The sequence below is a fragment of the Balaenoptera acutorostrata genome (genome assembly GCF_949987535.1).
Source record: "Balaenoptera acutorostrata chromosome 3 unlocalized genomic scaffold, mBalAcu1.1 SUPER_3_unloc_1, whole genome shotgun sequence".
Classification (NCBI taxonomy): Eukaryota; Metazoa; Chordata; class Mammalia; order Artiodactyla; family Balaenopteridae; genus Balaenoptera; species Balaenoptera acutorostrata.
The window spans coordinates 1,298,584-1,324,906 of record NW_026645489.1 but is presented as its reverse complement, the minus strand read 5'-3'; the positions used below and the strand labels follow the sequence as shown (position 1 = coordinate 1,324,906).

Below are 26,323 nucleotides of genomic sequence, written 5' to 3'. Positions count from 1 at the left end.
ATTTGATTCTCCCAAATATAATATTGAATACTTAAGCAGTAGATATTATTGTGCTCCTTTTTATCAGTTAGAAGAATTTGGTAAGCATGCAAGATAATGAAATTTACTAAAGACACACAGTAGAAAGAGGAAGAGTTAAGAAAAGAAGCATGCTCTTAGGCTTCTGTCCTAAAGCACCACTAAGACTGTGTAGTGTATACCATACACGGCATGCATATACTATATATGGCATAAAGCACCACTATACACTGTACCACTTGGTCAACATTTTCTAATAACTATTGATTGTTTGTTAAATTTGGAAGCGTTCTAGAGATTTCTTATTATCTGATCTCCTGGGTTTAAAGACAGGAAAAATGAGTCCCGGAGAGATTCTGTGATTTGCTCCCCAAAATCACAGAATTAGTCAGTGGATATGACGTACCCTTTAAGCTCCACCTCTTACATTTTCTGGGGGGCAGGTTTTTAAAACTTAACATCCAAATCGTAATTTCAACCAGAGTCTCCTTGATAAGCAGATCAGGGGAGAATAGTTAAGTTCCTTTTATAGTCTTCCTCCTTTCTCAAGCCCATTCCTCCCACCCATGCAGACCCACTTGGATAACACCTCTCTGGCCATAAAACAGCAAAAAATGATAATAAGGCAAACACCATAATTAAGCTTCAGTGTAAGAAAGGTTTTAGCCACACAAAGCCCTTTCAAGCAATTTATTATAATAACAACAACAGTCTCTAGCATCTATAAACATACATGTACATTTTCAAAAGTTTCAATGAAATGCTCACCATGTTGGCCATGCTGTAGTAAAGGAACTAGATCCAGGAGAGTCACCAAAGTCACGTAGAGGCCTTGATAGTCCAAAGAAGGGTAGTCTGACAAGTGAGCATCACGACTTTGCAGGCCACGTTCAGAGGGAGCATCTCGCAGGACGCTGTAAAGGAGGGAGCGAGTAACAGTAGGGTTGATGGAACTGACCTGCGGTCTTAGAGATGGGGTGAGTGGGAATGGCACAGGAAAAAGACACATGGTCATGGGCACTGTCAAATTGGAGGCATCTTGGTTTTCCTTCTTCCCTGTGCGGGACAAAATGCTGTTGGGGGGACAAAGAAAAAAAAGAGACAACAAAGACACAAAGAACAGCACATTACATTGAAATGACACTCTAAAACAAATAATAAAACACCAGATACATCCCACATAAGATGCAATTGCCACACCAGCAGCATCTACAAATCTAGTACGGGTCGCAGAGCTTCATGCACAGAGATACCAATAACGTAAGGTTTATTTTGCGGAAGTTGCATTGCATCTCATGTGTTATCTGGCTAGTAAGGAGCAAAAATATAAAAATGCATGTTTCAGTGCCAAACCCATGTTTTACAGTTTATTGATTTGATGAAGGCGAGGTTTCCGGAAAGGAAGAATGATGGCTTTGTCTAATGAGTTAGAGCTTTCATTGCTAATTAAAAGGAGCTTTCAAAGCAAAGGAAGTTTTCAGCAAGACTGTCTTAATCAGGTAAAGAAAAACTTGCAAAATATAGGTATGGCACTTGCAGAAACATGTTTTAGCAAAGAATAAACATGTGTGTTTATTAAGAGAGTCTTAAAAATCACATGTTTATTGCATCAAAATAATGTCTATATGTATATTATGATACTGTTTCATGACATTCTGTCAGTATCATTTGAGATAATGAAGTTTTAAACAGGCATATGAATTTAGAAATAATACATATTTCTAAAATGTTAGCTAAACTACATTGGAAAAGCTATAAAATAATATAGAGTAGATGGTCCATAGCATATGTTTGTGAACTAATGATAATGGTTATTTATGTGTGTTTTTTAAATTTTGCATGTTGGGGAGGAAACATTTTATTTTATGAATACAAACAGAGGTTTATTAAATAGTTACCTTCAAAATTCTAAAGACTAAGCAAGCAGTATCTGTCATATAGCTGCACGTCATACAATAAGATCTCATATATATATTACTGCTGCTACTTACGTTATTATTCAACAAAACTCACTAAAAACTAAAGGAAAGATAATTTACAAAGTTAAAAAAATTTTAATGGAAATAAAAAGAAATTCTTAAAAATAAATTGGCTTTCTTTTAGCACTAATTTTTAAATAAAAACCTTTTAGTATAAGCAATAAAGCAGAAAAATTGCTAATTTAAAAATAGGAGAAATGACTGCTTAGCCAAATGTTTAGTTTTTTTAAATTAGGTTATACTATTTAATCATTAAAGACATTATAATGGTAATATCTATACATTATACTGGTAATATCTGCTGCACTTACAAAGTGCTTTGATATAGTACACTTCGATGTTAATCAAAATAGATAACAATTTATAAATGTTTCATTACATAGAAATAATCTTATCTTACACTTATTCTATGTGCATCAAACATTACTAAGTTCTTAGTTAATGATATTACATTTACAATTTTACAGTGGTGTGAAGAATTGGTTAGTGTCAAGCATGCTCGCTATTTCAAATTTACATTTATTTTTATTTACTCTTAGTGCAAAATGTGTTACAATGTAAGAAAAATGACTACATGCTTTTTATTTTCCATGTGCCTAATTTACCTCGATTTCCTTTGTCTTCTGTTACCCAATGTCCAGGGAAAAACAATTAATAATAATAAAAATAACTTCAGAATAGTTATGTAATACTTCTTAGCAATAAATAACTTAAGATTTAGTGTAATTTTTTAATTTTTAAAGGGATTTAATTTACCTTTTTTGTGTGTGATGTATTTAACTTTGTAAGCTTATACTTTACAATGGGATAATATCAACATTCCAGTTACCCCTGCCTGCCTACATCTATTATAAATACCATCAGATTTTCCATCAGACTTTATACTTTCCTCATATAACTCAATTACTCCTAAAAGTACCCCCTTTAAATGCTATATTCTTGATAAACCCACTCACCAAAAATCTGTTTTAACCCTGTAGGATTTTATCCCACTGAAAATTCCCTTAAAATCACCATGGATGTAAGTCAGAAATATTATTTCCCAAACTTCAGCCCTAAATTAGCCTACTACCAGCATCCTTCCAAAATTGCAACATGTGGCTCTTATAGAAGTGGCACGGAAAAACAATACTTCGCCTTAGAGAATAAAATTAGCTGTAGAGCATACATTAATGCTTTTGTCTAAATTAAGTACATTGCTCTCATCAAACTTTTCCTTGGTGGGGGAAATATAGCACATTATTCTTTTCAAATACACAGTAGTATTATTCCAAAGTTTGATACAATTTAACAAACACTAGTCAAATCAACTTTGGAGGCTCTACATTGATATTTTTCCCTTCCTGTATATGGAGGGTTTCCAAATGATAGCAGCACCAACTTCATATACGTAGGGAAGAAAAAACGTCAGCACTGAAACAGTAAACTTCTCTCTCACTGCCTTTAGATTTAATAAGTAGGTGAGGTTGAGAAAAAATGGCTGAAGATGAATAATCCATGAAACCAGTTTTAAATTATCATTCATGTTTCAATGTAAGGAAATGTTTTCATTTGTGGAAAAACTTAAGAAGGGCTCATGAATAAATGTACAATGCATTGTGATTTCATGATGTTTTGTGAAGTTTATTCATTAAAAAAAAGAAACTTATTTCCCCAACCAAACTGTCTAACTTGGGAATGATAAAACCATCTTCCCCATCTGAGATTCTTTCCCAGAGGTCTGTACACCCAACCAAAAAAAATATTAAGAATGCCCTGCTCAGAAGAGTTTGACCCAGCAGACAACTCTTCACCTTTCCTCTTCACTCCTGAGATCCTCTTTACCAAGCATTTACTTCCAACATCAAGAGGAACCAAGAGAAGAGGAACACTGTGGGTATGGGGAAAGATGAGGAGTCGCCCTGAGGTATCTATAGCACAGAAAATTAATATGTCAAATAAACTTTCTATAAGATTATGAACTTTGACATTTGAATTAGATTTATGCACTTCATAAAATTTACTTGATTATGCTATGCTCTAAAGCTACTCTGTGGACAATATATCAGTCATTTGAAGGTCTGTATTTTGTTCCTAAGCCATTAGAAATTAGAATTCAATTAAGATTATCGAACTGAAACTAGAATCTCTTTTTAAAACATATTAAACATTTTCTAAAGAGTTAGCAGCAAGTAGCTTTCCCCAAACTCAATGATTTTCTTAAAAAGATAGTATGTGCTAGCAGTTCGAATGGCGCCAGAAGAGCGATCTGGGGGAAGGAATTCCAAAAGAATGTTTGAAATAGGAAGACTAGAAGAAAGCCTTTAAATGTTCTCCCAGATAAAAGGCAAGATCCCTACAGAAGACCTTAGATGTTTAAAATATGGTCCCAGAATGCTTCTAATATAAAATGGACAGATTCCTCTGCAGCCATGAGGGGAGATTAAACTAGATGATCTTCATAGTCACTTCTAATGCTAAAAGCAAACAAAAAACTAAACTCTGAAGTTGTGTATAAACTGTGTGCCCATTGCCACACTTAGACCCCTACTAAGTTAAAATGAGGACACCTCAGCACTCACACAAAATCTTACCCAGGACCCTCGGTCACTGCTAGATTAAGTAAATGCTCTAGAAGAGTTCCTGTGATGGATGAAATTTGGACTCAAGTCAATTCAATTCAACAAATACTTACTGATCCCCTCCTAAGGACAGAACATTGCCCTAGACTCAAGGGCCAGCAAGCTGAGTAACACAGAGGACTTGCCTGCTGCTCACCGAGAGTTTGGGGAACCTCCATGAATCTGAGTCCAATAATAAACTAAGTGGACCTATGTGGACTGTTCAACTGCTGAGATAGTCAATTATGGTCTCTATATTTCTCCACAAGTAATCTCTCCTCTCCTATGGATTAAATTAATTGAAGTTAAACACCTAGCCTAATCTCTGCCTTTGAAAATGTGTACAAACCTCTACTGAAATCAGAGAGAGTTGCGTGCATGCATGAATACCAAAGGACTATTACTCTAAAAATGCAATTGTGACTTAAATGATGCTGCTGGAACTTCAAGTCACATATTTTAACCAAAATAATTTTAACTTCATTGAGAATACCCAAAGAGAAAGACAGAGGGTTACTCTGTGAGAATATATCTTTAATGCTTTCTTGTTTCTTTCCAAGAACCTGAATTCTGAAAGCAAGAAGTGCTTCTGAATGTATATAATAAATTATATGAAATGCAAAGGAAACCATCTTGTTTGTAAGTAGAAAGCATTACTGTCAAAGAATCTTGGACACCAAATACTTAGACCATCTTATTTGTCTTGAACTTTCTAACAGCATAAGTAAAATGAAGAATTATAAATATGATTATTACGGATGTATAAACCAACAATGAGAATGATGAAAATGACCATAACTTGGTCTAATACATAGGACAATAGTTGTAAGTTCTGTATTACTGGAATTATTGGAAAGTAAACAAAAGAGATGAAAAAATTTTTGAAACTGAGGTAGGCAAAGAGAAGAAAGAAAATGCATTGGGTTCAGCCCAAGAGTTGAACCTGTGAGTATTAAAGTCCAGCCAGGGACTTGTTACTTAGTGTCTTCTTTCTTCCTCCCACTTGATGTGTGTGTGTCCTATAGGCTGTCAACTCTGCTCTGACCTACTAGCCACAATGAATTGCTGAGTGGGAGATAGCACTAAAACATCTGGGAATTGAAACACTGTCCATATCACCTCAGGTATAGCTCAATTTAACTTTCAAAAGGATGGGGACTTCCCTGGCGGTCCAGTGGTTAAGACTCCACGCTCCCACTGCAGGGGGCATGGGTTCAATCCCTAGTCAGGGAACTAAGATCCCACAAGCCAGGCAGCGCGGCCAAAAAAAAAAAAAAGATGGTAAATCTTTGTGCCAAGCACTTCCTTTCCTCCCTAGATCTCAAAGAGAGACAAAATTATACTCTATGGACTCATAATGGATGCCAGCATTCCCAAAGGCCAAACCAAGTTTTTACTAAAAGAAGTGCCCCTGGAATATGATAACCAGCAATAGTAAGGAGAAGCAGCATAGCCTAACTGTTCAGAGCGTGTGCCGTGGATTAGGACCCCCAGGGTCGAATTCTGGTTCCAGCGCTCGCCAGATATGTAACTTTGAGCAATTTAACCACTCTGTGCTTTAATTTCATTATATATAAAATGGGTATAATAGTATATTTATTTAATAGAATTAATATGAGGGGTTAAATGAGATGACACATGTAAAGTGCTTAGAAAAGTGCTTGACATATCATTACTATTACATATTATAATATAATATTGCTATGATAATAATAGCTATTGGTTAGTACTACCATTCGTTGTGGCTGTTGATACTGTCTGCCTTTGAAAATGGACTCAATTGCATAGAGTCTTTCCCAACAGCACTTGAATAAACTATTTTAACACTAGTTTTACCATTAAAATGCTGTCACCCATGATCATATTCTAATGATTCATTGCTCAAGAAAATGGAATCCTCATGTCTTGCAAACATGACTTCAATATCCCAAATTTCTTAATTTTTTGGCACCATGACTAAGACCTAAGCAGCAAGTTTCGAAGTGCCAACTAGAATGTCACAGTTTCTTTGCAAATGGAATTCGGAATTTGCTTCCTACTGAAAAGTGTCTCTCACTTAGAGAGCTTTCAGACTTTGTGATAAAGGAAAGTGTTTCCCGTTGAGAAGCCTGACCTCAAAGACAAAAGGAGAATTCAAGAGGACAGAATCGGATGCCTTGGTGCCTTATCTGATTATTACTGTGAAAACTGAGCTAATTATTCCACTGCCATTGGAAAAGAGAAATGTCCTATAACAAGGTCCTAAACTTACTATGTAAGTATGAAATCTACGAATCTGATAAACAGAATCCTTTTAACATAGAACAAGGACACTAGGGGTTCTAAAGAAGAAGAGACATTCCAAAGAATAAGAACACAGAGATAGTGGCACTGAAGACTAGGAGCTGACTTGCTCTAGTGAGGCTTCTTTCTACAAGGCATTCAGTCCGCCCAGGGCAAAGCCTTAGACTGCTGGGAACTCCAGTGCCACTACAGTCGTTCTGAGCTGGTGTTCTTTCCCTAATGCCTATCTTACAAAACTTTTGCTGTTATATAGCTGAAAGAAATGTGTTTCTAAAATCAGATCTGGAGTGAGGAGATCATGATAATGGAAGAGACCAAGCCTTAGAATTTAATGGAAAGTGAAGTGTGCTCTCACTTCTTCGATGTTATTTCCCCTACAATTGAGTCTTTACCTGAAAGGCTCACCTTTGTCTGCCTGCTTTTCCTAATGAGAACTGTGAAGCAGATGGGTCCCCCCTGTCTCTACCTTATAGTCAAAGCAGACAGTATAAAAAGGGCTGCCGTGGTTTTGTTTGTTGTCCTCCATATCGACTATAAAGCATATTGAACACTTGAAGTGTTACATGGATTAAAAATAATTGTTATTATCATAAATTATGCTTCGAGAAATAGGAAATACTACTGATGAACTTAAAAATGCTTCGTAATTCTGATTTTCTTTAAGACCATATGTGTTTCCTGTTCTTAATTTTAAGCAAATGTAGGTTCTCCTTTTAATTCCACTCTATATTAGTGCCAAACATATAACTTTTATCACTATATAAATCTCTTGAAAAGGCGTTCAACTGAGGAAAGCAGGCAGTAGCCATTTTTATCAGTTAGGCCTCTGATCTCATCTGCTATATACACCCAGAAAGCTTGAGTCCAGACTCTTCTGGCAGAGCACTAGAAAACATAAGGCCCTTCAAGACTTTCAGTTCGATAAAAATTTAGGTCCCAATCAATTTAGTAGAACTACCTAATAATTCTTTCAAAGGACAGGATATTTTAAAGCTTACCTTAACAAGGTCTGAGAAAAGTATTTCAGGGTGTTTGCAATATCTGTTCCTGAAGGTACAGGATAAATGTTGTGAAGAACCCGGTTATGATATTCCTGTAAGTACCGGATCTTGGAAGCAACTAGATAAAAGCAAAAAAAAGAAAAAAGAAAAAAAGAAAAATCATCTTGTAATATGTATTAGGCATACAGTTATTTTTTTTAATGATCAGATACAGGAAGTTAATCAGTATTTTAAGGAAAATATGTAAATTTTTACTGGAATTCCATGATGGAAACAATTATAAAAGACCTTTAATTTACTTATAATTGTATTCCACACACAAAATTACTTTTAGTTATCTGGCTTAATATCCTAGTCACAAATTAGCCGTTACTTTTTATCACTAAGAAAGGCAGTACTCCAAATCATCCTATAATCACCCCCAAGTTAGCTTATTATTAGCAAAATAATAATAGATATATATCTCTGCCACCAGAGAATTATATTTAATAGTGCTTCACTAAAACTGGAGAAAACTCCAAAGGTCTTTCAACAACACTAAAACTCCTAAAATATAGGGAATCCGTTGCATAATAGCAACAATCAAAACCAGATTTTTAACACAATAAGTGATCATAAAGTGTGTTTAGTGAATGTTTGAACTGTGAGAATTGTTAACGTAGATTAATTTGGTGAGTATTAAGTAAGAATGCAATGACTGTGTGGTAACAAATTACAAAAAGTGAATGTCACATTTTTCTTCCAAGTAACTTCATAAATTAGGAGACTTCCTAATAGCTTTCTGAGCTTGGCTGCCCAGATCTTCTCAAGATTCAGGAGGGACTAAATAGGCTTATTTACCCTCCTAGACCTACCTGGAGTCACCAGCATTGTCCACATTCCTGACCTGACCTTTGACCTGGCAGCAGTGAATGGCCCAGTTCTAGGCATTCCTCTTTGCAAATCCCAAGGGGCCATGATGATCAACGTCTCTCAGGTCTCCTCTTCCACAGAGCTCTCAACACTGTCCATTTGTCCTTTCAATCTTTAAGGCTACCAAAGGAGCCTTTTAGGTGGTATGGCTCACTGTCAGCAGTTAACAGAAGACATATCAAGTCCTGGAGAAGCATGGCCTTGCTGTCCCCAACAGCCCATGGAAACAAGCTCCTGGATGCATTCTAACTGAAATGCTGGCTTAAGCAACTTGAAGAGAGTCAAAATGCTTTTGATAGGCATGGGATGTAGAATCACAGAATGATGAGATAGCAGAACTAGAAGGACCTTAGAGACCTTTGCCCATAACCATTTCATTTTAAAGGTGGGGAAAATGAGGCACATAGGGAGTCAACGGCCGAGCTATACTAGAACTTATGAACCCTGACTCCCATCCAGTGCTCTTTCCACTATGATATACTCTAGAACACCATCTGAAATGAAGTCAGTATGCAGATAGTGGGTGTTCACTGCATGACATCAAAGCAGTTTTCAGCTGTTATTAGGTTAATTATAGATTCTAAATCTCACGTATACCATTTATCAGATTTGCCTTTTTTCCCTCCTACTATCTGCACTGTTTCCATAATATGGTTAGCATTTTCCCACACAAATAAGTCTACATTGCAGATAATAACACCTTGAGTTTATATAGCACATCACCTCTGAAGAAAGCAACAAGTTTAAATCCATTGTCTCAATTAATCCCAATAAGTGTTTGGTTGTAAATAATTTTTTTCCTGAGATAAGGTTAAAGTAGATGATAGTTGAAAATGTTTCAGTTACATAATCTACAAAAATCCATTTTCTTCTCCATGTTTTTGATCTGCTATTCATCATCTTTTTTAAAATTACTTTACAGGGAACCCCTACATTAATACATAGTTCTGAGATCCAAGAATTTGAGATACGTGCTAGGCCAGCATACGCTTTCTGCATACCCACCATCACAATAATGCTTTGTTACTATGACTTTTCTCAAGCTTTAACATTCAGCAGGTTTCTGTCGAGTATTTCAGGAATACTATTAATCATTCTACCACCTTAAAAAGGTGTTGATAGTGCAGGTTTTGGACAATAAGCTCAAATGAGGAGAAAAGTCATAGATTCCCCCAACTCAATGCTTGCTCGTGATTCAAGAACTACAAAACTGTCACTACACAAAGACAGTGAGCATTCGAAAACGTGAAATGAACGAATGTGCTTTTTACAGTTCCTTTCATTAAAATGCAGCAAAGACTCCTTTCAATGGGTATCCAAATATGCAAGGGAAAGCACAGAGTCACTCCCTTCTTTGAGATCTTTTAACATTTTACAAATGTTACAATGTATTGCCTTTGTTTACTTACCTGTTTATTTTTCTTTACCAGGTTGTAAATTTCTTGAAGGCAAAAACTATACCTTATTCATGTCTCTATCCCAAGCCTAACACACTGCCTGGCACTTAATAGCAGGCACTCAATACATTTGCAGGATAAATGAACACATGAATTATTAATTTAATAACAGCACTATCACTTCGGGGTTTTTTGCATATATACCTGTCTCCCACACTAGATTGTGGACTCTTTTTATCCCTAGTGCCAGACATCTAGTAGGTGTTCAATAAATAATTGATGAGTGAAGACGGGGAAAAAAGGAAGAAAGAAAGGGGGAGAGAAAGAAGAACAAAAATAGTGGTGAGTAATCATTAAAAACAATTTTTTTTTATAGAACCGGTTGGAAAAATGTTCAAGTTAATTTGTTCATTGGTGAATGCAACAAAATCCTAGCAGTCACTGATTTATTTAACTTTCCTGTTTTCAACTATTTAAGAACAGCCAGAAAGGTCCCTGACACACAGTAATTTGTAATTGTGCTGAGGATGTGAATGAAATTCATTTACATTTCAACTTTGCACACAAGAGATGGTTGTTTGGCTGAGCACACAGCAGCCTCATGGCAGCAGAGAGTTCATATGTAATACTTTACTCCACCCATATGCCTAAATATTGCTGCAGAAACTCAGATAATTGGGTTGACTGGAGTAAACAAATCATCTCCAATCTCACCTGACCCTGAGGTTACATTTCTCTAGTAAGCTCCTTCTTCTACCCTCTTCAATCACTGTTTCATCTTTCTCCACGCTTTTCAAGACTACCCCTACAGCCAGTTTTTTCGTTATACTTTAAGAAAACAGAAGCCATCTGCTATGGACTGAATTTTGTCCCCAAAAATTCATATGTTGAAGTCCTAATCTCAAAATATGACTGTAATTGGAGATCAGGCCTTTAAAGAGGTGATTAAGTTAAAATGAGGCCCTTAGAACGGGCCCTCATCCAGGCTGACTGGTGTCTTTATAACAAGAGGAGATTAGAGCCCAGGAGAGACACCAGAGATGTATGTGCACAGAGAAAGGGCCATATGAGGACACAGTAAAAAGTCAGCCATCTGCAAGCCAAGGAGACAGTCCTCAGGAGAAACCAAATCTGCCGACACCTTGGTCTTGGACTTCTGGCCTCCAGGACAGCAAGAAAATTAATTTCTATTGTATATGCCATCCTGTCTGTGATACTTTGCTATGGCAGCCCTGGCAAACTGACTAAAATACCACATTAGAGGAAGTCCTCTAAGAGTATAAGTAAAAGCTAAGAGTCTGAGCTCTGAAATTAAACAGCTCTGGACTAAGAATTTGGTTCTCTCTCTACTCAACCTCAGTTTCCTCATCTGTAAAACAGGGATAATCATACCAACTTCATGGGGCTACTGTGAATAATAAATCACTTACTGTGCTAATTACTTAGCATATACCTAGTACATATTCAACATACAGTAAATATCAAACATCAGTCCCACCACGAGTGCCCTCCATCCATCAGTTGTCTCTCCTACATCATTAATTTCTCCCTCCCTACTAAATTATTTCCATAACCATTCAAATAAACTCTAGAATCTCCCTTGTCAAAGGGAAACAAAAAACTTTCCCTCAACTTGACAATCCTTTCCAGCTATTGGCCTCTCTTCAGAGCCAAGATAATAAAGAGTTGTGTACACTCTCTCTTCTCTCCATCATTTCTATTCTTACTTCTACTCACTCTCCAGTCTGGCTTCTACCTGCACCACTGCTCAGAATCTGTTTTTTCCACCATCGTCTAGAGTCTCCATGTTGCCAAATCCAATGGGCACTTCCCAGCCATCATTTTACTAGACCTTTCAGCACATTCCATCCGGCCAATCCCTCCTTCCTTGAAACTCTCTCGTTGGTTTCCCTGACAACCACATTCTTTTAGTCTTCCTCCTACCTCCCTAGTGTATCCCTCTCAACATACTTTGCCACCTCCCTTATTACTTAAAGTTTAAATGTTGGAATTCCTCAGCACTCAGATTCTCTGCTCCTCTCTCAATATTCTCTCCACAGTTCCATCCATCCAAAGGGCTTGAAGCACCATCTGTACCAACTACTCTTGAATGTATATCTCGGGACTTCCCTGGTCGTCCAGCAGTTAAGAATCCTCCTTCCAATGCAGGGGACGCGAGTTCGATCCCTGGTCGGGGAAATAAGATCCCACATGCCGCGGGGCAACTAAGTCCGCGAGCCACAACTACTGAGCCCACGCGCTCTGGAGCCCGCACGCCGCAATGAAGAGCTCACTCGCAGCAACGAAGGACCCCGCATGCCGCAACGAAGATCCCGCGTGCCGCAACTAAGACCTGACGCAGCCAAATTAATTAATTAATTAAAAAGAAAACTACACTGAAAAGAAAATTGTATATCTCCATCCCAGATGGGGATGGATTGCTCTTCTGAGTAACAGACCTTATCTATTCAATTTCTCTTACAGATATTACACAGCAAACATGTCCAACACTAAACTCTTATCTCTTCCCTCACCACCATCCATGTAATCCACCAAGTCACCCCAGCAAAGTGTCCTCGACAGCTCCTATTCCCTCTCCCCGACTCCTTAATCCAATCTATCACTAAGTCCTGTCAATGCTACCACCAAAATACACCTCCAACTGTCTTCTGTTCTTTATCTTCACTGTAATCACTGGGCACCATCATCTCCCGATCAATTCTAAAAGCCTCCTTACTCACCTTTCTGCTTATTTCTCGCCTCTCTCCAGTTCTTTCTCCTCAGAGCAAACAAAGAGATATTTTTAAAATATAAACTGTTTCACGCAAATCCCTCAGTGGCTATCCATTGCCCTCAGAATAAAATCCAAAATCCTTAACCAGGTCCCTGCCTATCTTCCAACCCGTCATACCACAAAGGCCAGACACATTGGCTCTTGCCCCAGTTTTTCTGAACACACAAAGCTATTTTTTACCTGAAAATCTTTATATGTGCTTGTCCCTCTTCCTACTATGCTTTTCCTTCCATATTTTGTCTGTCTAACTCCTTCTCATGCATCAAGGCTGACTTTAAATGTCACTTCCCCATGGAAGTCTTATGTCTAAATTGATTCCCTCTCCTCCACCCTCATTTTCCTCTCTCACAACACCCTATTCTTTTTTTCACAGTAGTTAGCACAATTCTTAGTTATATACTTATCTGGGTGATTGTTGACTATCTCTCCCAAGCGGACAGTAGGCTCCAAGAACTATGTCCCCTGTTCACCACTGTATATGCCCAGTGACTAGTGAATAGTGGGTGCTGAATTTACTGGATCCTAGTAAGAATGAAAGGAAGAGCAGGAAGGAGGTAGAAAGTGGCTTTTTGCAGTGGTTAAATGGGTTACACTTTGTTTCTTTATGAAAATAGCCAAGGAAGCCAAAGGTTAAAGCTGTGATGAAAATGAAGAAAACATGAAAGGGGGTCTAAGAAAGTGATGATTTTTATCCAGGCAAACACAAGTCTAATCTCTGCTCTCTGCTTCTTCATTGTTCATCCTATCCCTACCATTTTGGAAACTGCTACATTTTGAGAGAAAGAGCCACAGAAACAAAATTCAGTCATTCATTTTAGGCATAGATATAAAACTACAAAAATACTTTAACAAAAATAAACTAATAACTTGCTTTTCTTTAAATCTTAAGCATTTTCCTATGTCTCTAAATATTTTAATTAGCAATCCATTCCTATTTTTAAAATTTTAATTATCTTTGCTTATTACCATAAAAGTAAAAAATTTGGGTAAGAAGATAAAAATTACCTGAAGGCCCACTATTCAGAGACAACCACAGACAACATTTTTGGTATATTATCCTTCCTGAAAATTTTCTCTTCATAAATATACATCTACAAAAATGGAGTTATACTGTATACAGATTTAGAATCTGCTTTCCTCACTTTCTATATCCGAAATATATTTCTACATCATTTCAATAGCTTTATAATTGTCTTTTTTGTAAGTGAATCATAATTTATTTACCAATCATCTATTTGTGAACTTTTGGGTTATTTTTACTATTCTATTCAATGCTGCAAAGAATACCCTTTTAAATATGTGCACACATCTTTATTCCTTAGAATAAATTTTTAATTGTGTAATTGCTGAGTCAAACAGGAAATACTCATTTTAAAGCTTTCGGTAAGAATTGAGACATTACCCTTCAGAAAGACAGTATCTCTTTACATACCAATAGTATATGTATAACTAATAATGAATAATAATGTTTATTGAATGTCCACTATTTATCAGGCAGTCTATATACATTATTTCTTAATATACATTATTATTAATCCTCACAATAACTTTTCAAAGTGGTTATTATCATCTCCACTTAAGCTGAATAAACCAAAGCTCAGAAAGAGTAAATGACTTGCCCAAAGGCACAAAGCTAGGAAGTAGTAGAACTGACAGTTTAACTGGTTACAAGCCAGGCTTCTCCACCAGGTCACATTGTTCCTTAATGATTCTTACTAGTTTGATAATATTTAATTATTAAATATGATATAGCATGAAATATTGACATTTCCCCTATTCTATTGTTTGACATTTAGGTTGTTTCCAATATTTCATTAAGTAACACTAGAGTGAACAGACGAAATATTAGACTAAATCTGTTTACTTTTTTAGGAAATACAAAATGAAACTTGCTTACTTCACCAGTCCCACACTTTTCTGCTTGAAACCAAATCCCTTTAGTCCTTGAAGACCCACCTTAAGAGTCACACCGTTCAAGAAACCTTCTAACTGATGCTTATCACTGCCTCCCTTTCGGAAGACTTAAAGCACTCGTTATCTGCCTCAAAAATTTTGCCACTTAATTATATAAATTTTTCACTGATAATAAACTGTTCTGGATGGTTCTAAATGAGTTTCATGTTTGCAAATCTAGTCTCCCTAACAACACTTTAAGATCTTTGAGGACAGAATTCTCTTATATATCATTTGTAATGCCCTTAGATCTTGTCACAATGCTGGGCATATAACAGATGGTCACATTAACACAGGGGTTGAAAGGAATTAAAAGTTTAAACGTCAGCTATCTTACATCTTATTAACGTCCTCCAGATAAATTCTTTAACATTCTAGTATCATTTACACAAATAAGTAATTTCCAGATAAAATTTGTTTGTACAACATGTAATTAACCCAGAACTCTTTTCCTGATTTATTTTCCCCTCATCTCTCATTCAATAGAACTCCAAATAATCATTTCACTTTATATATTCCAAAGATTTTTATAGGTTCTTCATTATTTTTTGCAGTATTTACTCATTTTTCTGTTTTTCGAATAGGCCACTTATTGTACTTTTCCTGACTTGGACCCAAAACATGCTGGGTAAATGTTGTGGAGCCATCACAATGTCTTGCAGAGAGCTCTGGGATGCAGTGAGTTCCAACCTACAGCTATGTGTGAGCCTCAGGGGTTCTTGTTTGCTTGTTTGTTTGTTTGTTTGCTTGTTTTGTTCTGTTCCTTTTTTGCCAAGTGAGAAATTAAAATAATACTTCCTCCACATTCTTTGCAAAAGTTGATTATTAATGTTGTAGATTTGAAAGCATATATCTTAAATCCATCTTATTTTTTATTGGTTTCCTCTTCTACTCCATAAAGTCTAAGACTTTATGGATTTGCTGTCATTGCCTCCTTTTAAACTATTCATCTTCTTTTCAGTTTAACCTTTCATTGAGAAATGACAGACAAAAACACGGAGTATTTGGACATACTTCACAAATTTGGATTGCTATAAATATTCACTTCAGTGGTTAAAGTAAGAATTATGCCTGGTTCCTTTTTCACTTCTTTTTTTTAAAATTTATTTTTGGCTGCTTTGGGTCTTCATTGCTGTGCACGGGCTTTCTCTAGTTGTGGCAAGCGGGGGCTACTCTTCGTTGCGCTGCACGGGCTTCTCATTGCAGTGGCTTCTCTTGTTGCACGGGCTCTAGGCGTGCGGGCTTCACTAGTTGTGGCTCACGGGTTCTAGAGTGCAGGCTCAGTAGTTGTGGCGCATGGGCTTAGTTGCTCCATGGCAAGTGGGATCTTCCCGGACAAGGGCTCAAACCCGTAACCCCTGCATTGGCAGGCAGATTCTTAACCACTGCGCCGCCAGGGAAGTCCCTCACTTCTTCTCTTGATTAGAACATCAGACGCCTTAATCACCCTACGTATCTGTCCTAACTTACTATTTTTGTGTCTCTCAAAGTGTTTGTTGTGTCCAGTAGATTCTACTCCTTGGCCCAATTGGCTCTACCTAGAAATAGTCTCTAAAATCTATTCTCTTCTCCATTTACATTTACATCACCTTAATTCAAGCCTGCACATCTCTTTCCTAGATTATTGCTGTCACATCCAGACTGATTCCCTTCTGATCCTTTTCTTACATGACATCCAGAGAAATCTTTCCAATATGCAAGTCTTCCTCCTTTCCTGCTGGTTGAAATCCAGATAATTAACTTAGCATATAGAGTCCAGCATGAATGGATCCCTGCTCATCTGTCAAGCTTCATCTTCTGTCTTTTCACTATGTACCACACTTCAGCCATAATGACGCAAAAACCCCGACATGACGCTCTCACCCTTCCATGGTTTTGCACACACTATTCTCTCTACAGGAATGCAACCCATACTTCTCTGTCTGGCCACCTCCTAAGAATTCTTCATACCTCAGCTATAACCACTTCCGCTGTAGACAACTAACCCTCCCTACCACAAGCTGCATTAAATGGTCTCATTGGCACTCTCACAGCACACAGGGCTTCCCTCTATCATAGCCCTTATCGCCATATGCTATCGATATAATTACTAACTAACTGCCTCCTCCACTGCTCTGAGCCTCAATTTCTTAACCTATAAAACAGGGATAATGATATCTCTCTCGCAGGGTTGCTAAAGGATTTAAAATATTACATATATAAACTGTTTAGCACAATGACTGGCACATAGTGGATAATAAATTGCTACTAAAATTAGCAGTTACATGTGAGATCCTTCTGCTTCCCCCTTCCCAGTCCAATACTCTGTCCCTCGAAATGGAATGACTGTAGAGTAAGGAAAACACAGCAGTGATCTTTCATCAACAAAATCAAGCATAACCCCCTACACACACACACACAATATAAATACTGCGTTTGGTACTAAAACCCAGTTCTATATTCAGAAACTCATCTTTTTTAAAGAATAAATACAGCTAATAATAAAGATGTTCAGAAATGGAGATGTGGGGAGAACAATGCAACAACGCATGGCTTGGGAGTTCTAATGAAGAACCAGAGTTCTTTGCAAATCCTTGATCAAAGAATGATCCTCCTTCTTTGAGGAAGGTCACCCTCTTGAACTGAAATCTCCTAAAAGTAACAAATGAAGGGAGATGGGAAAGGATACACGTATTTAGAGAGCCAAACAGTGAAATCTCCCCTCAAAAGCAAAAGGATGTCACTTGTCACAAATCTCATTGTTAATTCTTCCAAATATTCTTATACTTACATATATAATCTTCAGTGAGTTTTAGTTCCAGGAGGCAAACTTTATCTGGCACTTTCAGCAGACAGGAGAGGTCAGCGAATACTCCCATTCTTGGGCAAGTGATTCCAACACCACCATCATCATCGTCATTATCATCATCATCATCAATCACACTTGTATAGCCATTTACATTTTTCCAAGCATTTCCACATACATTATTTGTTACATTTTTTGAACAGTTAACTTGTGAAAAACAATACATCAGGAGTTCTAAGGAATTTCTGACATTAAGCAAAAGTTAAGCAGCAAAGGTGAAGGGAAAGATACTAGTGTTCTTATTCATTCATCAGACATTGTTGATTGAACACTCACTGTGTGCTAGGCACCTTGAGGCATGGGTAAATCAACAATAAAAAAAAGACATAATCCTCATCCTCTGAGTCACAATCACAATAATAATTCTAAATTCTGAGTGTTTACTTTGTGCCAGTGAACATAAAAATAATAGTTCTTTTGTTATTATTATTGCCATATTACCAATGAGAAAACCAAGGCTTAGAGAGGTTAAGTAACTTGACAAAGGTCACACGGGAGGTAAATGATAGAGCACTTACATGTCACCTATAAAGAGAAATAATTGAACAAATTGTGGCCCACCATACATTTTTTAGCATATTTTTAAAAACACATAGATACATAAAATCATCCAATGCTTTCACACATGAATTAGTGAGACCTGACCACTTGCCAACTAGAAAAGGTCTTAACATGGAAAAACCTCATTTGTCAGAAATGGGGCACTGGAAATAAAGAAAGGGGGAAAAACAATTTATTCAAGTGAAAACTGAAGATTCCTGTTTCGTTCCTATTGCACTGTTGGTCCTGAGAGCTTGTGCTAGGAACTATGAAAGTCAGATTCATTTCATATTGTGATGGAGAAAGTGATAAAGGCAGTGAATCTTCTTCAAGTTGAGTGTTTGTTGGATATTAGTAATATTTGAAATGCAATATGAATCTCTATTTTATTTTAATACAATCAGGTTAGGTTATAGAAGTTTGTTTTTAGAAGTTTACTGGATAGCTTCCTCAGAACAAGATTTTGAAATCGAAGAATCTAAGAGGTCAAAATTTAAGTACCTCACATTCCATCTGAAGAGTTACTCACAAGCTTGTACTTTCTTTCTGATGTGATGAGACCTCTGAATACTGTACTTGAAACTGCAAGGATGGGGGGAACAAGAGTATTACCGATTTGTTCAAGGAAGTATAAATCTGGACATACGACTTTAGCAGAAGAAAACTAGAGAATATTTTAACTCTCATTGCTAAACTGTACTGAGCTGTCTATAAGCATAGATTTTTGAGGAACTGAGGAGATATTTGGTAGAAATTTCAGAGATATGCCAAGGTTGATGACTATGAATCATTCTCTAAGTTTCTACAGCTAAGTGCAATACCCAAGACACATCTGAATTATCAACCATCTATCCAGTCAGTGTGGTTCCATCTCAAAAGAAAATGATTGTACCGAAAATAAATTACACTCCTTAAGAATATGCAGATATCGCGCAACTGCCTCAATAAGTACCTGACTTACAGACAGCACTGTCCTGAAACTTAAGTAAGTGTCTGGTTACATGGACAAACTCGAGAATATTTGGGATCCTGTTTTCCTGATAAAGCACACTCTCTTCCATGACAGTGCTACAGTCCAAATTGAGATTCATGATCAACCTGGAGTTAAAATTCAGATGTGCTGTGACTCAGAACATACTACACAATACTCAAGAACAATTCAGTCCATCACACAACAACATTTTCTCTAACCTGATCAAAACTGAACACCAGTTAAATATAAAATGATAACTCTTTAGAGACTCCTTTTTTAAGACTCTTAAAAATATAATGTCTCCTTAGTATTTACCATGTGCAAGGCAATGCTCTAAGCACTTTACCCTTTTTTTTTTTTTTTTTAATGAGGATCTTGAATCAGATGCGTATGTTTGATTGATTGATTGATTGATTGATTTTGGCTGTGTTGGGTCTTCGTTTCTGTGCAAGGGCTTTCTCCAGTTGTGGCAAGCGGGGGCCACTCTTCATCGCGATGCGCGGGCCTCTCTCGTTGCGGAGCACAGGCTCCAGACGCGCAGGCTCAGCAGTTGTGGCTCACGGGCCCAGCCGCTCTGCGGCATGTGGGATCCTCCCAGGCCAGGGCTCGAACCCGCGTCCCCTGCATTAGCAGGCAGATTCTCAACCACTGCGCCACCAGGGAAGCCCAGCACTTTACCCTTTTAATCCTTGTAAGCCTCACAACAATCCAATGAGGTAGGAGCTATTTTATTCCCCTGTCCTTCTTTTTCTACATATGAAAAAACTGAAGGCATTGCTATCAAGTTTAAAAATTCAGGCCTACATGTAATTTGTACTTTCACTCATTCAGCAAATATTTACTGAAGGTCAACTATGTGCCAAACACTAGGGATATAACAATGCATGAGACAGCTGCAGCCCTTGATCTCATGTTGCTTATGATAAAGTGTGAAAGATGAACGGAAAGGACAAAAAAAATTGCTTTAAAGGTCTATAAATATATGGGAACTAAAATAGAGAATAAAGCAAAGGATAAGGAATGCCTCCTTTACATAGGGTGGTTTGGGAAACCCTCTCAGAAGAGATTATATTTAAGTTAAGACATAAAAAATGAGAAGACAATAGCCATGAAAAGGTGGGAGAAAGTTTCTAGGTTAAGACCACAAAAGTGAACACAAGCATCTAAATCACACACACTTGAAATGCTACCAAACGACAGTAAAAGATTTTTTTTAAGACAAGAAGAAAGGGGCAATAAGCAAGAAGACACACAGCAACATAATTCTGGAAGCTTGAAAACCAATAGACAAGTAGCCATTGACTTGGCAGATCAAACAAAGTCAAATCCCAGGCCAGCAGTGAGGAAAGCTGAGAAACAATGATGTGCATCTCAGAATTCTCAAAAGGCATGGAATTGGCAGCACTGGTTAGCTCTGGAACTGGGGTGGTGGGGGAGGCTGGGGGTATGAATAGGAACTTTTAAAAAGAGGGATTGGTTGAAAGCTGTTTAAGAAGCAATTGGGGGACTTCCCTGGTGGCGCAGTAGTTAAGAATCCACCTGCCAATGCAAGGGACACAGGTTAGAGCCCTGGTCCGGGAAGATCCCACATGCCGCGGAGCAACTAAGCCCGTGTGCCACAACTACTGAGCCTGCGCCCTAGAGCCCGCGAGCCACAACTACTGAAGCCCACGCGCCTAGAGCCCGTGCTCCGCAACAAGAGAAGCCACCGAAACGAAGAGTAGCCCCCGTTCACCACAACCAGAGGAAGCCCACATGCAACAACGAAGACCCAGCGCAGCCAAAAATAAATAAATAAATATTTTTTAAAAGAAGCAATTGGATCCCTAAATTCTCTCCCTACCTCACATCCCTGAGGGAGCACCTCTCCCCAACTCAGCAGAGCTGAAGTTTATTGTCTAAAGAGAGTGTACACCAGAGGGTCTCTGGAATGGAAGAAACTAAACACAATTGAAGACCAGGGTAACCTACTTAAACACAAGGAACTGGTGGTTATATGAAGTGTGAATACTGAACATAGAGTAAGTCAAACTCTGCCCCCTCCCCACACACACACCTAGCAGCCAGACCCTTACTCTTCAAGCTGGAGATTAGAAGCCTCTTTTTTTCTCCTTCCTTCTGTGAATCTGACCAGTCAAAGAGGAAAGACCTAAAGACAGACAGTGACATCAGGGATTCCCCCAATAAGTGGCCCACCGACATGCTCAGGTCAGCTCCTTAGTCCCAACTCGTAATCATGAGTGGATACCAAAGGATGTCCAGCCCTCTAAAAAAAAGCCTCTAGCATGGAAGACAAACCGAAGGAACAAAATATCAACTTGGAGAAAAAGAACCTATGTAAGAGAAGGAAACCTTTTTAAAAAAACTGTCATTAATATCAGAAATATGAGACTCTACCCACAAATGATTAAAAAAGCAATATACAGAGAACAAAACAAAACAGAAAACAGTTCTTAAAATTAAAAACATGATCCCAGAAATAAATAATCAATACTCAATAGAAGGGTTAGAAGATGCAGTTGAGGAAATTTCCCAAAGTACAGCAAAAAGAGAGACAAAATAAGAGGGAAATGATCAATCCTAGAAATCTAACATGAGAATAAAAGGAGTTTCAGGAGAAAAAGCAACAGCAAAACCAAAAGGGTTAAAAAATTAACATGGGAATTCCCTGGAGGTCCAGTGGTTAGGACTCCGTGCTTCCTCTGCAGGAGGCCCGGGTTCAATCCCTTTTTGGGGAACTAGGATCCCACAAGCCACGCGGCACAGCAGAAAAAAAAAATTAACAAAATTATTTTTTAAAAATTTAGAAAATGGCAGATTAAAAAGGTCCACCAAAATGAATAAAAATAGACATATAACAAAGCGCATCTTTATGAAATGTCAGAAACTGGTGACAAAAAATTCCACGTGCTTCTAGAGGTTTTTTTTAAAGCAACATCACTTAGGAAAGATCAGGAATTTTGGACTTCTCAAAAGCAACACTGGAAGCAAGACAATAATGAAGCAATGCCTTTAAAACCCTGGGAGAAAATGGTCCTCAAAGTAGAATTCTATATTCAGGCAAACTATAAATCAAGAACAAAGACATGTTTATACATTCCTGGTTTCAAAAAATTTATTTCCCATGCATCCTTTCTCCTGGGAAAGACCCAACTGCACATCAGGCATAGACAGCAACCGGACAAGATCAGATCACTGTGGTCCAAGACAGAGTGTTGAAAGCTGTCATCACAAAGAGCCCCATACCTATATACAGGGTTTTTAACACAAGGCAGAAGGCCTGGGTGAGTGTGCCCCAGACTCTTATTTGTTCTTGAGCCAGCAAAGCGCCTACTCTCTTCCACAGCCTCCTGGAACAGCTAAGAACCCTCATTTTACTCCCAAAGAAGTGTCCCTTGACCTACTTCTAAGGGCTAGGGGTAGGTCATGTTGAGCTTAAGCAGAAAATACAGAGTAACCCACTGCCCAACCATATTTTTGCCAGAGGTCCAGTACCTGGCTCACACTTCTGCATCCGGCAAAAGCCCCAGCTGTCATGAACCCTTGTTTTTCTGGACTCACTCCTGACCTTGCTCAGTGATGTCCCTGGAAGGGACTCTCATGAATACTGAATATGGACTGTTTTCCAGAGACTCTATTTAGTTTCTCTTGATGTTATGAAAGAGAACATAAAATTATATATACAGATTCAAAATAATATTAAATGCATACTCATGTACCCACCACCCAGATTAAAATATGGAACATTTCCTGTATCTTATGTGTATCTATCTCTAATTTCATCCCTCTCACTCACCATAAAGGTAAATTCTTTTCTAAATTTTCTGAATCATTTCTTTGCTTTTCTTTATAGTTTCATCCCCTGAGCATGTATATAGTGTATATAAACATTATATTATTTCATTTCAGAAAACTGAAGAGCAAGCCTAAGCCTAGTGGTATAAAGAAAGCTCAATATTGCCATTGATTAGGAGGTTCCCATATTTACAAGTTTTGGTCATCTCCTCTTAATGGCAACAGGAAAAAAGAAAGGACTAAAGGGACTGCTGTGACTTCGTCTTGATACAGACGTAGAGAGTGGGTGAGTAGTCACAAGCCTGGTTCTAAAGGCAACAGCCATTTATCCAAGAAATGGATCTTAAATACCATAGAATAGGGTTTTTAAAAGAGTCACTTTAAATACCCTAAAAAAGGAGGATTCCAGGAAGAGGACAATGGCAGCAGCATAGGTTACGAATAAACCCAAGCCCCTCCAATAAAAACGGAAAGGTCAATGAGGGCGACAAACCCAAAGACTGGCTGACAAAACTATCTACAACAAAACTAGGTGACAAGGCAGTCCCATGAACCAATTACAAGTGGATAGGGACAAACTTCTGTTAGCTACACTTCCATGCAATATCAGTATCCATGTTGGAAGACACATAGGGAAGACACATAAGGGCCTCTGATGGTCCTCCGGTCAAGAGAACTCCCAAATCATCCATAGGTACTCACTGGAAACTGTGGTGTCCCAATCTGAAAATAGAAGTCAAAGCAAGGAGGGAGTTCTTCAGATGAAAAGATCTGATAATGATGGAACAGACTCTCAGCTCTAACAACTAACAAGCCAAGCCTAACCTCGAGATAAAGCTCTGTGTTCAGAAGAAACTGCTGGGAAGAGAATCCCAATCCCAAGGCAGAACAGTGTAAGGATATTAGACGCAAAGAAAGTCCAAATTAAAATGGGAAAGAAAACCAAAGAAAGCAGGTCTCAGAAAGTACACAAGTATATTGTTTTATCACTCTGCCCAAAAAATAAAAAATAAAAGAAGAGCCCTACTTCCCTGGTGGCGCAGTGGTTGAGAGTCCGCTTGCCAATGCAGGGGACACGGGTTCGAGCCCTGGTCTGGGAAGATCTCACATGCTGCGGAGCAGCTAAGCCTGCAAGCTACAACTACTGAAGCCCCCGCCTAGATCCCGTGCTCTGCAACAAGAGAAGCCACCGCAATGAGAAGCCTGCGCACCGCAAGAAAGGGTAGCTCCCGCTTGCCGCAGCTAGAGAAAGCCCACGAGCCCAAGGCAACCAAAAATAAAACAAATAAACATAAATAAATTTAAAAAAAAAAAAAAAAAAGAAGAGCCCTAAAGTTATCCTGAACCACCCCCTCTGTCTTTAAAATTGTAGAAAAACCTATTTCACTTTAAAAATGAGCAATGGAAAATCCCATGTGAATTTATCATAAGAGAAAGAGAATAAGAAGCAGAGGCACGTGCACTAAGCAGATGAAAACTGTAACCCAATACTTCAGAGCAAGCTAAAAGAAATTAAGAAAATGAAACTGTGTTGTTAACACACTGAAATTAGGTGACTAAAGAAGAGAGAGATTGTGACAATCAAGGTGAAAGAACTCTGGAGAGAATTAGAAATAAAAAAAAAAATATTTTTTAAATGAAGACTAAACCAGTAGAAACACAGGAGTAAATAAACGCAATGGATAATGCTTAAGAAAGATAAAGCATGGAAAGGAGGAACTCTTTAAAATTAAAAAGAAGGGCTTCCCTGGTAGCGCAGTGGTTAAGAATCTGCCTGCCAATGCAGGGGACACATGGTCTGGGAAGTTCCCACATGCCGCGGAGTAACTAAGCCAGTGTGCCACAACTACTGAGCCTGCGTTCTAGAGTCCGTGAGCCACAACTGCTGAAGCCTGCACGCCCAGAGCCCTGCTCCGCAACGAGAGAAGCCACCGCAATGAGAAGCCCGCGCACCGCAACGAACATAGCCCCTGCTCACCGCAACTAGAGACAGCCCGCGCACAGCAACGAAGACCCAACGCAGCCAAATAAATAAATTTATTTAAAAAAAGAAAAGAAAAGAAATGAAGAGACTCTAGGTTATGATAAAATAAACCTCTACCTACAATCCCTCTTCCTCTCACAGAAAACAACTAAGAAGCTTGTACATAATGAAAAAGCAACCCCCTGAAGGTACAGGAGAATGAACAGAAGCAGAGAGACTCTGATAGGGGAATTCCAGCTACCAAGGAGGAGGGAAGACAGGCAACTATACCAGCAAGCTCCTGTCTCCATGGGCCTGGAGCTAAGTGCAGCCCGTGCAGTGTGCACAGTGGTGAGAGCAGACATAGAAAAACCCACAAGCTTTCTGGCCTGGGGAAACAGAAAAGGAAAACTGGCAAACTGTGAATGTTGACGAGAGTAGGGGAATCTACCTCCCTGACTGACCCCTGAACCACACAAGTACAAAACAGACTCTAAGCAGCCCAGCAAAAGGCAAAAGATTTGAGCAGAGTAAGGATTTACTGCATAAGCAACAGAGTTTTATGGTTCAAGTCCAGCCAAGAAAATGACCCATTAAAACAAAGGAAACACTATTGGCCAGTGGGAAATAACAGAATCCAAAGTCTTCACAACTTAACATTCATAATGTCCAGGACACAATCGAAAATTACCCAACATATGAAGAAGCAAGAAAATAAAACACATTCTCAGAAGAAAAGAAAATCAAACTAGTTTGACCACTAAATGAAACAGAGGTTGGAATAACAGACAAGGTTTATGTAACTACTATAATATCCTCAATGAAGTAAAACAAAACATGCTTTCAATGCATGAAACTCTCATCAGAGAAATGAGAAGTCCCAGCAGAAAAATAAAAATAATAAAAGAAGAACGAGATGGAAATTCTAGAACTGAACAACATAATTTCTGAAATAAAAACGTGACTCGATAGACTTAACAGCCAAATGGACATGACAGAAGGAAGAGTACATGAACTTGAAAATAGAGCAATAGAAAGCATCCAAGGTGAAGAACAGAGGAAAAAAAAGATTGAAAAAACCAAAGTGAACAGGGCCCAGAAACCTGTTAGATAACATCAAACAGTAAAATTAAGGATATGTAATTGGAATATTAGAAAAGGAGAATGGAAAGAATAGAGCAGAAAAAAATGTTTAAAGAAATAATGGCCAAAGATTTCCCAAATTTGATAAAAGACAGAAATTTTCAGACACAGAATGATAAGCAAACAT

The 26,323-nt window shown here is 38.1% G+C and overlaps 1 protein-coding gene across 8 annotated transcripts in view; it reads right to left on the bottom strand.

Moving 5' to 3' along the window:
• The window catches only part of UNC79 (unc-79 homolog, NALCN channel complex subunit), a 253,057-nt gene that overhangs the window by 208,217 nt on the left and 18,517 nt on the right, over nt 1-26,323 (bottom strand). For all 8 annotated transcript variants that reach the window (XM_057539170.1, XM_057539172.1, XM_057539174.1 and 5 more), the window contains exons 2-3: nt 7,879-7,999; nt 787-932 (exon numbers count right to left, since the gene is read on the bottom strand). In XM_057539170.1, coding sequence (XP_057395153.1) covers nt 787-932; nt 7,879-7,999 — 267 coding nt within the window. The remainder of the gene's footprint in view (nt 1-786; nt 933-7,878; nt 8,000-26,323) is intronic.